Source organism: Myxocyprinus asiaticus, chromosome 18 (assembly GCF_019703515.2).
Source record: "Myxocyprinus asiaticus isolate MX2 ecotype Aquarium Trade chromosome 18, UBuf_Myxa_2, whole genome shotgun sequence".
Classification (NCBI taxonomy): Eukaryota; Metazoa; Chordata; class Actinopteri; order Cypriniformes; family Catostomidae; genus Myxocyprinus; species Myxocyprinus asiaticus.
The window spans coordinates 16937351-16951930 of NC_059361.1; the positions used below are offsets into that span (position 1 = coordinate 16937351).

The window sequence follows — 14580 nt, forward strand, 5'->3', positions numbered from 1 at the left end:
TGTGTTTCCTTGTAAGAAAAAAAATTAAAGAGACATGAGTCAAATGTCATTTATTTGTACAAAACAAAAAAGACCAGACGTTAAAAAAAAAAAGGATTTTCAGAATTTACCGATCATTAAATTTCATGAAAGTTTTACAGATGAAATTATAAATTCCCTCCCAAAAAGATAACAAACCTTCTATAATTTCCACCCCTCCCCCAACTTAATAATCATCTCATTTGTTTGTTCCTCATCTTCTCCTGATGTGATCTGTCTCTTATTTGGACCCTGTAGACAGCAGGGCAATCAGACCTGAAGAGGCACTAATGGACAGAATGTAGTTCCTGTAAAACAAACATCAAGGGGAGACTTTACACTTCAATGCAGTTGGTACTTTCAACATACACCGATCAGACACAACATTAAAACCAACTACCTAATACTGTGTAGTTCCCCCTCGTGCCGCCAAAACAGCGCCAACCTGCATCTCAGACTGTTGTGTATGAAAATCCCAGGAGATCAGCAGTTACAGAAATACTCAAAACAACCCATCTGGCTCCAACAATCATCCATGCGATTATCTAATCAGCCAATCATGTGGCAGCAGTGCAGTGCATAAAGTCATTCAGATATGGGTAAGGAGCTTCTATTAAAGTTCACATCAACCATCAGAATGGGGAAAAATGTGATCTCAGTGATTTTGACCGTGGCATGATTGTTGGTGCCAGATGGGCTGGTTTGAGTATTTCTGTAACTGCTGATCTCCTGGGATTTTCACACACAACAGTTTCTAGAATTTACTCCGAATGGTGCCAAAAACAAAAAACAAGTAAGTGCTTACACTGTTGGGTTGAAGTTTTTCAGCAGGAAGAAAGAGGCAATTATGACAAGCAAGAGGAACAGAGTGTTATTGTAAAAGATGGAGAAAGTTGTGGCCTCGTAATCAGCGACCTCATTCTTCTTCCAAAGGATTCTGTGGAAAAAATCAAAAGCAAATCAAAAGGCTACATATAACGCAGATGTCGTTAAATCCATTTACTCAAACTACCAAAAGCATTTAAAGATCAATCCAATAAATGGGATAAACTTACCTTTCGTCCTTCTCTTTGCGGGACATTTTGCGGTTGTCGGCCTCAGAGAGCTTGCGGGTCACTTCCTTGGACACAGCATCTTCGCGTTTCTGAGCGACTCTAAAAGTACCAGTTCCGTGTTTATCAATTCAGTTGTTTGGATTAATCAACAAGACTGAGTCAGGGTCCGAAATTACATTTTTAGCCCATCAGCCAAGGTGGCTGGTAGATGAAAAAAATTTACCAGCCAGCCAGATTTCTTACCGGCCAATTTATTTTATTTATTTATTCATTTAATTGCACTTTATTACAGTAGATTTTACAGAGACGAGAGAAAAATAAACAATACTGTTAGCATGTTTAAAAGGGAACTGTTTTTGCCAGATAGTCCATTTAGAATTCTTTTTAAGATTATTCACTTATTACAACAAAACTACATTTTTATTTTAAACTATATGCTGTCATATGAACAACCAGTTTGTAACTTTCATGAGTCTCATGAGCTTTAAGTACACATAACACAGTAACAGTTCTTGGTTTATTTGGAGTGAGTCGATTAATTCAGTCAGCCCCATCTGATTCACAAGTCCGTTTAATTCACCAAAGAGTGACGGCTCATAGATTTACTAGGGAAGGACCAATACCATCCCGATACTTCCTTTTCAGTACTCAATACCTGTTTATTTGTTTTATTTTTTCTGAAACAATTTATTTCAATTTTATCACCAAAATGTTGTACTAAAACTAAATAAATGACCTAATTAAAACTTTAATCAAATGAAAATAGAACAATTAATTCTCAACAAATGAAGTGATTTTATAAAGAACCTCACAGCACAATCCAAAATACAACACTGGAGTTATTTTTGTCAAATAAAGTGCTGCATAACAGAGATCCTGCTTAAATATTATACAATTACTATTGATTTATTATTATTAGAAGTAATATTAATATTACAGTGAAAGCCTTTTCCGTTTCTGTTTGTTTTAATGGAAGTTTTTACCTCCAGAAAAGCCGGTCGTTACGTGACTCAAAGTGATTATTAAACTGCAAACGGCTACTATTTAATTAAAGCTACACTATGTAACTTTTTTTTTTTTGTTAAAAAAAATAACAAAATGTTATTAATGAGAGAGTGCAACAAAAATCCATCTTCCAAATCATGTCTTTACCCAAATACACGTTGATAAACGTATAATAATGATTTATATTTTAGAGCTGTTGGGACAGATTTCGCAGGAAATTGCATACATACGTCATTCACCCGTGTGTGTTCGCATCATATCCGTACACAGAGAAAATAAGCTCCGGCTACTGTAGCGCGTGTATGGTGTGGGAGTAGCACGAAGCTGAAAGTTTGTTGTCACAACGAACGAGAAAAATTGACCATGGATCATTCAAAAATGGCAAATCTCTGGGGAATCATCGGTTGTAAAAACAAAGAAACCCCAAACAGAGCAGAGTCTACAAGCAAATAAGGAAAGCGACAGAGTCCGTAATAAAACCTGAATCAACATCAGCTTGGCTTTTCAGAGGTGGCGACAACTCCAAGATCTGAAAGGATTTAAAAGCGATCCAGAGATGGCTTTTTTCTTACTCAACAGGTAAAATATTTTGTTGATATGGTTTATGTATAGTTGGGTAATCATACACACATCTGTATGTGTGTGTGTGTGTGTAGTGAAATACAATAATTATACTGTAATCGTTGCAGAACATTTCACTTGCTAGCACACGTGTGTATTTTTCTTTATAACGGCAATAATTTATATCAATAAATCCATTAGTCCTAGGCTTGCCAAGGACATGTGAGTCTTGAAATGATGTTGACCACTGGTTGGTAACAATGACAATCTATAAATTAGTTACTACCATGGTCTATTTGGCCAGAATATCCTGCAGTTATAAAAACTTTACAATGTTTGACCTTATCAGACTAGCAATCAATATGTCTAATGTTAACAAACGTTGCCTAACTTTTGTAATGTCATTTATTTCAAATCATCAATGTTTCCAATAAGTCAAAACAACAGCATAAGATATGACACTTATCTGCTCAGATGACATGTTTTCGGATATCCGTCTTTTCCTTTCTTTCGTTATTTATTTGTCCATTCACTCTGATAAGATGTCCTGTATCCTTGTGTACACCAGTGCCTTGAACCATATTAATTCGCGCAGAGGAGCAGAGCCGAAGCACAACCAAAACAATGTGCTTCCGCAAGACGCATGCAGTTTTATTTTTTAACCACTAGAGGGCCAAAAGTTACATAGTGTATCTTTAAATAAATATGTAGTCTGTATGAAGTGAATTAGCGCTCTGTTCGTTGTAATCTGCTACAACCAGAGCGCGTGAGTGTGAGCCAATGAGCTCGTAAGAGCAGCCAAAGTCAGCACAACACCGGCTCCGGCCAAATAGAAAATGTAACCGCATTTGGCGCTTGTCGGGTGTTAATTTCGGACCCTGGTCTGAGTGCATTGAAACACAATGTGTGGTGGGCAATAGATCAAAGGGACAAAGTCTTACTTGTGCTTGAGGACAAATTTGACATTTTTGTAAGCAAAGGCAACCAGGTATGTGCTGACCAGGGTCATGACTGCATACAGCACTGCGGACTGGACCAAATCCATATGCCAGATCCTCCAGAACAGCCCTTTTTCGAAAAGACAAATAAGCAACAGCCAGGTGAGCACACAAATACACAACCCAAAGGGGATTATCTTTCTTTTAATCATGGAACAATTAATAACGCAAAACGTTTAGCCCTGGGATTTGACTAACAGAGGTCATTAATAATCAAAGACCATTTAGTGAATGAATTACAATCACAATAACAAATCATATAAAATTAGTATTTGAGACACAAACTCCCCACAGAGAATTCATTTGGTCCAAGCAATGTCTTTCTGAGTATGATATTAGGTGGTTTGTTGCAGGCAACGTAACAGAATAGAATCATCGGAGACAGCAGAGAGACCAGAGTTTTCAGTATAAACTTACAGATCGGGATCGCGGACACTATGAGAGCATTGCCGTAGAAAAGCGCCGTGGATTTAGCGGAAAGATTCCTGCTGAAGTCCTGCAGGAGAAGATCCTCCTCTGACTGCTGTTTGTTGGTGCCTTTAGGCATGGCTCTAGACTATCCTCCTCTCCGATGCTTAACTTGGGTGAAAAGAGACAGACACGTATGAGCTCGGAATGGATGAAGCGCTTAGGCCGCGTCAGCACAAACAGTGACGTAGAATGAATGCGCTGGCAGAGCTGTAGAGGTCTCGCGGACGTGCTGCCCTCTATTGTGTGGGATGACCAATCGCAATTACCGCAGGAGCGTGAGTGTGTGCCAGACAGTTTTGGGGACCGTAGATATCTTTTTCAGGTATCTTTTTACATTTTACGGAGTGCCTTGCACTAGGTGTAAATAGCACCTGCCACATAGCGCCACTATTTGCACTCAAACAGTCTGGTGGAAACACAGAAATGGAAGACAAATTGCACAGTGGTGTAGTAGTGTCTGAAGAGAATCAGAATCAGAATGAGCTTTATTGCCAAGTATGCTTACACATACAAGGAATTTGTCTTGGTGGAGCTTCCAGTGCACAAACAATACAAAACAGCAACAAGACAGATTCAAGTTATTAATATGAAGACAGTTATTCCATTAAAACTATGGAATAACATGGAACTATGGAAATTATGTTGTGACTAAACAAAATCCAAAATAAATCAAAACTGTGTTGTATTTTGGCATCTTCAAAGTAGTCACTCTTTGCCTAGAATTATCATAAATGTACTCTTGACATTTTCTCAACCAACTTCTTGAGGTATCACCCTGGGATGCTTTTTAAACAGTATTGAAGGAGTTCCCTTCTATATGCTGGGCTCTTATTGGCTGCTTTTCTTTATTATTTGGTCCAAGTCATCAATTTCAAAAACGTTTTTTTTATTTTTTATGAAATTTTAGATTTATAATAAAATAAATTAATTTGGTGGCACAATTATATTTTTGTCTACAAAACTCATTTCTAACATTTAAGCATACACCTTTAGATCAAAAGATTTTTAAGATCATGAGAAACATTTCGGTCCAGTATTTCAAAACTTTTGGCCGGTAGTGTGTGTGTGTGTATATATATATATATATATATATATATATATATATATATATATATATATATATATATATATATATATATATATACAGGGTTGGGGAGTAACGAAATACATGTAATGGGATTACGTATTTAAAATACAAAATATAAGTAACTGTATTCCACTACAGTTACAGTTTAAATCATTGGTATTTAGAATACAGTTACATTCAAAAAGTATTTTGATTACTGAAGAGATTACTTTGCATTTTATTGTTATTTGTTTCATTTAATATTTAGTCCATTCAGATGAAAAACATTAATACATATAAATGATCCGATCCAAAGTGCATTTGAACAGCGGTGAAACACTTTCTTATGATGTGTTACATTCATACGAGCAGACAGAGAAGTAAGTTTGAAGTAAGTTTGGAGCAGAAGAAATAGAAATAAACCTTGTGTAAATTGTCAGCTTTACACTTTTTTTCTAGTAACACCTTTGATATCAGGGCAAAAATTGTATTCTTGATAATAATTTTTTTATTGTTTTCCTGTAAAAATATCTAAAAATCCTTAAAACAAGATCAATTTGATTTATCTTGTTTTAGAAACAACACTGCATAAGATATTTAGGTTTTTCAGAGAATGTATTTTTAACGTGTATTCTGTCTTACTGTACTGTCAGAGTTTTTATAGTCAAAACAAGTGAAAAAAATCTACCAGTGCTGAAAAAGTAATCCAAAGTATTTAGAATATGTTACTGACCTTGAGTAATCTAACAGAATACATTACAAATTACATTTTACAGCATGTATTCTGTAATCTGTAGTGGAATACATTTCAAAGTAACAAGACAAATGAACTGTTAAACCAGCAAATGCAAATAAAGTTTTTTTTATGATTCGTTCACTGATCGTTAAGTCACAATTTCTGCGATTACATCTTTATGTCAGTGGGTGACGACAAATAAGCCTCTTTTATGTGCTATGGGTTGCCTTGTTGCCTCACTGACCTGTGACCTATCAGACAATGAATTAACAGACAGCATTTGCATACAAAGAAACAGTTGAAGTAAAACACCTATATTCATACTACTCACCTGCAGTCTAAAGAACACTTTTTTGCACTTTCTTCATCAAATGCAGTATTCTGACAGTACGCAATTCTGAACGCAGCCTGAGTCTTTCACAACCGAAACGATGGAATTGAACAAGAACGATTAATTAAAAAACACAGATTAGTTTCGTTAACGAACGAAACTGAACAAACTAAAATGATCGGGGACGAACGCTCCATAAATTGTCTGTAATTGGTCAGGTACGGTGGGATTAAACAATATTTCTGCTTTTTAAACTCTTCACTGTATTCTTGAAAATTACAATCTTCAGGTGTAAATTATTTTCCAGACCACTGTTGAAGTAGGCCAGTAGAAAGACACTTGTGTCTTCACAAACTGTTACTTGTTCCCTTACGACTCAGTACACTTGATATTGCATTCTGCTAATGCATATGGGGAGTGTCCTTCCACCCAACCTAGTTGAAACCTCTCTACAATAACGCCAATATTCTAATATTGGCTATGGTGAATGAGCCCCGGCCTTTTAGGCGTGAAGCTGTCTGCTATAAAAGCAGGCGCGCAAACACCATTCCTCAAAATTTTCTTCCTTCAAGACAGCGATTCATCTCTCGTCTAGAAGCCCTCTACTGCTTCACTGTCGACTACACGAATCAGCGGGTGGGATCTTCACGGCAACAAGAAAACTCTCCGCTCCTCTGCAGTGCTCCAGCAATCATCAACTTTTCAATAAAGAGCTTTCGAAAACGATCGAACATATGATCCAATTTGCACATCGGCCGCCCTGTTTCCAATGTGTTCTGTCTTCCACGGTTCCGTCTGAAGACACGCCGGTGTTACGAGCCGAAATACACAATCTTCTCGCAAAGAACGCGATAGAGGTTGTTTCATATGAATTAATAAGCCTGCTGTCCTGCTGCGTGAATGCGTGTCAAGTCCTCGTGGGCGTGTCAGATCTGGTGTTTACAATATGTGGTCCAACCACACGATATTTCCTCATTCTGGAGAAGGACGGCGGGCTTCGGCCCATTCTAGTTCTGAGACGCTTGGACTGCGCGCTCGCGACGCGCCCATTCAAAATGTTAACTCAGAAACATATCTTATCGCACATCTGGCCTTTTGATTGATTTGCGTCAATAGATCAGAAGGACACGTAATTCATGTACCAATTGCACCGCGTTACAGGCAGCATTTTAGATGTGCGTTCGAGGGAATCGTTTCAGTCTGTCTCTGGTTCCCCGCACATTCACAAAATGTATTGATGCGGTGCTCGCCCCATTGAAAATGAACGGTGTGTGTGTGTTTTGAATTACCTCAGCGATTGGTTATTACTAGCCAATTAGAGGCACTACTGAGTGAACACAGAGACTTGCTGCTCTGTGCACATTCACAAGGTTTTACAACCTAGACGTAACGTCTCTCTCTTCACAAGTCCTCTCTGTTTAGAGTGCTTGCTATTTTGTTTGCCAAACGTATACTTATGCCCCCTCCCTTTAAGTACGGACTCCCCATCATTTTACACAACTGCCTGCATTCAGGCCGTTGTAATTTACCATAAAGTCACAAGCACTTTCATTATAAATCAACTTCCTTCCCAACTGGGTTCGTGAAGGGGTTAATTCATACTATATGACTATAGTTCAAATATCCATTCAGAGTGCTCCCCTCCTGGCCCAACATGAGGGTCACTCACTGGGACATACTCATGTCGGTTGCCATCCCGCGAGACTGCGGTGTCATGTTTCCTCTCTGGAAGTTTATGTCGTGTAGTGCGGCGTGATGGGATTCTGTTCCCCATATGCATTAGCAGAACACAATGTCAAGTGTACTGAGTCGTAAGGGAACGTCTCGGTTACATATGTAACCTCGGTTCCCTGAGATGAAGTGAATGAGACTTTGCGAATGCTGGTCGCACTCCGAGTTTTTGAGGTGCGAGCGATGCGCTCTTTGTCCCTCAGTCAGAAAATTCTGAGGAATGGTGTTTGCATGTCTGCTTTTATAGCATACAGCTTCCTGCCTAAAAGGGCAGCGCTCAAGCACCATAGCCAATATTAGAATATTGGCATTATTGTAGAGAGGTTTCAACTAGGTCGTGTGGAAGGACACCCCCCATATGCGTTTGCAGTACGCAATGTCTCGTTCCCTTCGTCTCGTCCCTTCGACTTTTTATGTTTGAGTTATATTGCGTAATCTTAATTTACACTGAGACTACGTAGCCTTAAAGAATATTCCGAGTTCAATACAAGTTAAACTCAATCAAGAGCATTTGTGGCATAATGTTGATTAACAGGGGGAGAAAGAAATTCTTTAAAAGAGCAAAAATTGAGATTACAGCAAGGCACTTACAATGGAAGTGAATGGGGCCAATTTTTGGTGGGCTTAAAAGCAGACAAATAAAACATATATTTTTATAAAAACACTTACATTAATTATTCTGTTAAAACTCATGTATGGTTTGAGCTGTTGTTTAAATCATCGTTTACTGGGATAACAGGGTTAGCGGCGTTACGTCGTCATGGCAACAAAGTTGTAAAATTGGATATAACTTTACACAGTAAAGTTATAAAGTATAAAGTAAAGTATGACTAACGTAAGTGATTTTATCACACTGAAATCATGTTAACACACATATTGTTTATGTCTTGTGTCTATGCTTTTGAAACGAGTATTTTAATGTTTATTCCATTCACTTCCATTGTAAGTGCCTCACTGGAACCCAGATTTTTGCTCTTTTTTTTTTAAAGAAAAGGAGGGACGAATCCAAATAAAACATTTTGTGATTATTAACATCATGCTGCAACTGCTGTCGATTGAGCTTAACTTGTATTGAACCTGGAATAGTCCTTTAATTTGTTTTATGAGACATTTGGAATTTTATGTATACACCACTAGATGGAGACAAACACTGACGTTAATGTTGTGACATTAGACTTTGTATACTATGTCCATGTGCGATCAGGGTCTTCCTTTTATGTGATTTTATTAGGAGATATGTTTGTGATTAGTGCACCAATTCAGTGTCAGAAAAGTCTAGAAATCTAGTACTTTACCTATACCGATAATTTGCTTGCCTCAGATACTGGTTGAAGCTTAGAAATTTAAATAACTTTTTTGCTCGCCCCACTGTGTTCTGGTCCCTGTTTCTCAATAGTGACTAAAGTATCACCCAATTTCTTCAGGGGAGAAATTCAGCTTGTCACTAGAAGCAGCATAAAATATTAGACCACAGATTGTGTTTTGTGGACAATCAGTAATGTTTTTACATACCCTAGAGCTACTGTCTTAGTACTGCACTCTGCTTGGAAAACTGCCCTGTTCTGTTCCCTGTTTAGCCTAGTTTTAACCTCCTACCCACTGACATCTTCGAACTGGGTGTGGAAGACAAAAACATAAAAAGACAAATTAATGATTAAATGGGATCTGGAATATGTGGCCAAGCAAGAGAGAAAGAAAAGAGAATGAAAGTGAAATGTGTACTGTCTAACAGTCTTTATTAAACTGCATAATGTCAGCACAGAGAACACCTAGTGAGACAGTTGTTAGGGCAAAGTTGACATGTTCCGGGTGAATGCATCGTGGGTTTCCCCAGCCAATAATGGCCAGTTATGACATGGGCACTGGCCAGACCTCAGGTTTTGTTGCTTTATTTGAAATCAGTATGACTGAAAGCCTTCAATCCTGTTTGACCACATTTGCAGCTATTTCTGGAGAATGGGTGGATCCGTTCACAGCAATCAGTTCACATAATCACTATGCATGTTACAGTGATTTGATTGGAAAGCAAATGAAACCTGAATTGGACTGTTACAGTGTTACATATGATGACAGCGTTGTGTAATTTGTCAGTAGAATTTGCTCTTTTGTTCTTTTAGCTTTTGTTTTTTTTAGATGTGAGACATGTCCTGCAGGATTTTTGCCAAATGTAACAGTGTTACTGTGAAGAAGAAATCAGGGGTGGGCTTTAAACAGTTTACAAAGACAGCTGCAAACTTCTTGAGAATAGTGCAAAGGACCAGGAGAATGGGATAAATGTGTGCACAAAGGATGTGGAACCTGTGTCAGCGTTGCACTTTGATGTCACACAAATGATGACATAAATTTTGTTTTCTCTTACCTGTTAAGCCACTTATACTCAGGCTTGTGTACTGGTGTCTACCACTATGTTTATACGTGTATGTGCATTTATGTGTGCAATCTCGTTTTAGGAGACATCTTTATCAGAAGCAACTTGCAATATATTCAAGCTTTACACTGGATCAGTGCATGGCTTCCCTGGAAATGAAACCTGAGCAGGAACACTTTGTCATTTAATTTCTTTCCAAAGGAAGAAATATGACAGTTGTTGCAATAGGAAGGAAGTTCGAGAAGTATCCCCCCTTTTAAAGGTTGCCAAACACGTGTTTAAACATTAATTGAAGATATGTGAGAATAGTGCTGTGCATATTTGTCCATATGAAATAAAGACAAGAGATGCTGGTTCAGAAAGTCCGAATGATGTACTGTATGTGTGTATGAGAAGTCAGATGCACGTTTTAGGGGTTTTGCCATTTTTTTTCTTACTTTCCATCTCTGTCTGTCGCTACTCTAAAAGGATTGTTAAACTATTGCTGTGGGTTTGGAAAATATGTGGATGTCTCTTCAATGTAGTACTATAGCACAAGTACTTCAGATATTCATTTGGTTCCTTTCTTCAAGAGATTATAAAATATTGTATTTTAAAATGGTATTTCACTGTCTAAAGAAAGAATGTTCTGACTGAATTAATGCTGCATTACATTGCTATTATAGATTTTTACATTATCTGAAGCAAATGTGATTGTGCCACAATGCTAGGGTGTGCTGGGTGGTTGTAAGGGTGTCGCTATAGTATGTAGTTGCTAAGGTGTTCTAAGTGATTAACTGCACATTGGTATGTGGTTATTAGGGTGTTCTGAGTCCAGGTGCAGACTGGCCATTGGGAGAACCGGGACTTTTCCCGGTGGGCCGGCCGCGAAATGGGGCCACATGGGCCGCCACGTTATGCAGAACGTGCCACAAAACGGCGGAAGGGGACAGCAACAACCACACAGTGGTTATATCATCTATATGCTTTGTAAAGTCCAGCTTTTAAGCTTTAAAAGGACACCCATTTTGTGTTGGTCAAAGCGAGTAGGCTAGTTATTCATTAATTTGATTAAATTTTTTGTTTTGTTTTCCACTCTGTTCGTAGCAGATGACAGCAAGCAGAACAATAATTCACTATATAGCATGCAGCATATACATACTACATATTTATTTAATGAAATAGCAGCTTTTTGCGGTTTAATAATCACACTGGGTCACGTAGTGACCTGCTTTGTCAGAGGTGAGAAGCTACCTTCAAAAACACACAGAAACGGAAAGGGCTTCACTCCAAAATAAGAGCTTACGCCAAAATAAAAGCTCCATTTAAATGGAAAAAAGTATGACAGAAATATATTTATACTGTATATAGTTATGTAATATATTCACTGTAATATTACTTCTGCTACTACAAATGATAATTATCTTATATTTACGCAATATCCCACATCTCTGATTCTCTGTTGTGCAGCACTTAATTTAACAAATATAACTCCAGTGTTGTATTTTGGATTGTGCTGTGAGGTTCTGCATAAAAGCTCTTCATTTGATAAAAATAATACAATATTATGTTGAAAATTAAATGTTCTATTTTCATTTGATTACAGTTATGATGATTTCATTTATTTATACCCCTATTTTGACGATACATTTGAAAAAAATTGTTGTATATGGAATTCAGAAAAAATAAAACAGGTATTGCATCGGTATCGGTGAGTACCGAAAAGGAAGTAACGGTACTCTTACTTGTTCTCCAAAAAATGGTATTGGGACATTGCTACTTATCAGTCTAACTAAGTCAAAAGATCCCACCTCATAAGATATCATATTCTTGTCCTTAGATATGGCTTAGATGTGGGATAAGTTACATGGCGGAGTTTAGTACTTATGGGTTAGAGGTTTGATGAAATCTCTTATCCCAAGTATGAGCAATAGTAGTAGTGATGACTGCCTTAGCAGGTATAATAAAAAGCAAGATATAAAAGTCAATGTAATGTTGCTCAAGAACTGCGTCCTATTATGAAGGTCTTCACTAAATAATTGGAATCTGAGATGCCCTTTTTGTTTGCGATGCTGGTCATAATGTTCTTCAGAAGCACTGAGCACATGCTTAGTGTGACACTCCTGTTCTACAGCTCCGTACGGGACTCGAACCGGCGTCTCCGGCATGGGAGGCGGGTGCAATAAAAAGGAGGCTAAAGGCTACAGCCCCTAGCGTCAGTCGCTAGTGCACCTCTTGAGGTCAGGAGAGTGAGGTTTATACACATTGCACAGCTATCTATCAGCTGGCTCCCGTTACACTCACCCCCCTAAACCTCACTTCCATCCGGGTCATGGCACCATTGTGACGCTCCTGTTCTACCCGCTCTATACGGGACTCGAACCAGCGTCTCCGGCATGGGAGGCGGGTGCGCTAATAATTAGGCTAAAGGCTACAGCCCCTAGCGTCAGTCGCTAGTGCACCTCTTGAGGTCAGGAGAGTGAGGTTTATACACACTGCACAGCTATCTATCAGCTGGCTCCCGTTATATTAGCCTAAAGGGAAAGGCTTTAGGGTTAGACCAGCCTGCCAAGGCCACTCACAAAAACAAACAACCAAAAGAGAGGGAAAGAAAAAAGATGTTGACATTTTGGCAGGAGAGGAAAGCTCATTCGTCTATCTGCATCTGAAAGGGCACAGTGTTTTTTTGGAGCGTCAACTCTGCGTGTGAAGAACACAGGAGATGGAAAAACAAACTTGGTGTGACCACTCAAAAAGCAAAAACAACGCAGCAGGAGGGGGTTGTAGAATAAAAAATAAAAACTCGGCTGCTCTTTGGTATTAAAATAGACCTTATCATCTGAGAAAAGATCTGAACAAAGATGCAAGAAAAGACGGAATGAAGAGAAGATAATGGCTGCACAGTTAGCCTAACATTAACGCCATAAAAGACTGTGTGCCCAGAGAGACTTCTCTGTCCGTGCATCTGTGCAGACACAAGAGGATAGAAGAACATATGGTGTTGTATGAGCTGTGATTATGTGGCCAAAATGATGAACAATCATATAATGTACATACAGTTTTTGCACTATTGACTCATACAGAGTTCTTGTGACATCATAGTTGAAGTTCTAGAAGGACAACTTCCCTGTTAATGGTTAATCTAATTGTTTTTACCTGATAAGAATATAAACCTCCTCTCAAAATACTATCATGGCATATCTGAAAGTCACATGTGGTGCCTGTTTAGTTTCACTTTCACATCTGAAAGTGAAAGTGGAGATTTAAAGTGAAGTAAAGCAAAAAAGGACTTTTGATCTGTTTCTCACCCATATCTATCATATCGCTTCTGAAGATATGATGTTAAGCATTGGAGTCATATGGATTACTTTTATGTTTTCTTAATGTGATTTTTGAATCTAAAAAGGTCTGATCACCATTCACTTGCATTGTAAGGACCTACAGAGCTGAAATATTCTTCTAAAAATCTTCATTTGTGTTCTACTGAAGAAAGAAAGTCATACACATCTGGGATGGCATGAGAGTGAGTTTTCATTTTTGGGTGAACTATCCCTTTGGCAATACACACTGCCCAGAGTGATTGTGACAATGGCTGACCTTTCTCTTAGCTAAAATAACAACAGGTGCAACCTTTTACTTATTAATAATGTGTTTTCAGTGCATGATTTCAATTTGAGAATAAATCATAAGACAAAATGGTAAAAATTAATAATGGAACATAATTAAATGCAAATTAATGAACCAATTGGTGGGTATTTCTGAAAGAGATATGATCAGTCTATATAATGACACAATAACAGTTACAAACAAACACAAGATTTTTAAAGCTTTTATTTTTACATTTTATGGTTCTTTTGAGTTTGGCTGTAGCCCCTAAGAATTGGTTAGCCTACAAGAAAATGCGAGATAACACGCTCAAGCTTACATCTGCACACCAGATGGCTCTGTATCTAACAGACGAGCCATAAGCAGCTGTATATCGTACATTTTCTTTGCGTGCCAGTAGCTAGCAGCATCTTTATCGTGTTAACGCTTTCTTGGAATATAGCACTGCTATTCCCTTTCATCCACAAACAGGTTGTCCCGCAGGTTGAAATAAGCTGCTCAAGACCCAAGGGAGTCATGGAATGCTTTACTATGCAGTGAGCAATGTTTATCAGAACCCAACCAATAATATACATGTTCTCAATATAGTCTTGAGCATTTAAACCAGCTAATCAATGTTTTCTGGTTCTCTTGAAAATTGCAAATTGTGTTAGAG

General features: G+C 38.1%; 1 protein-coding gene across 1 annotated transcript; it reads right to left on the reverse strand.

The window, feature by feature from the left end:
• Window positions 1-35: 35 nt before the first annotated feature.
• Window positions 36-4275, reverse strand: LOC127456373 (translocon-associated protein subunit gamma-like). The gene is made up of 5 exons (XM_051724826.1): window positions 4055-4275; window positions 3581-3707; window positions 1074-1172; window positions 824-955; window positions 36-326 (listed from the first exon to the last, which is right to left on the reverse strand). The coding sequence occupies exons 1-5, from the start codon at window positions 4182-4184 to the stop codon at window positions 260-262; spliced, it is 555 nt and encodes a 184-aa protein (XP_051580786.1). The 5' UTR covers window positions 4185-4275; the 3' UTR covers window positions 36-259.
• Between the last annotated feature and the right edge of the window lie 10305 nt (window positions 4276-14580).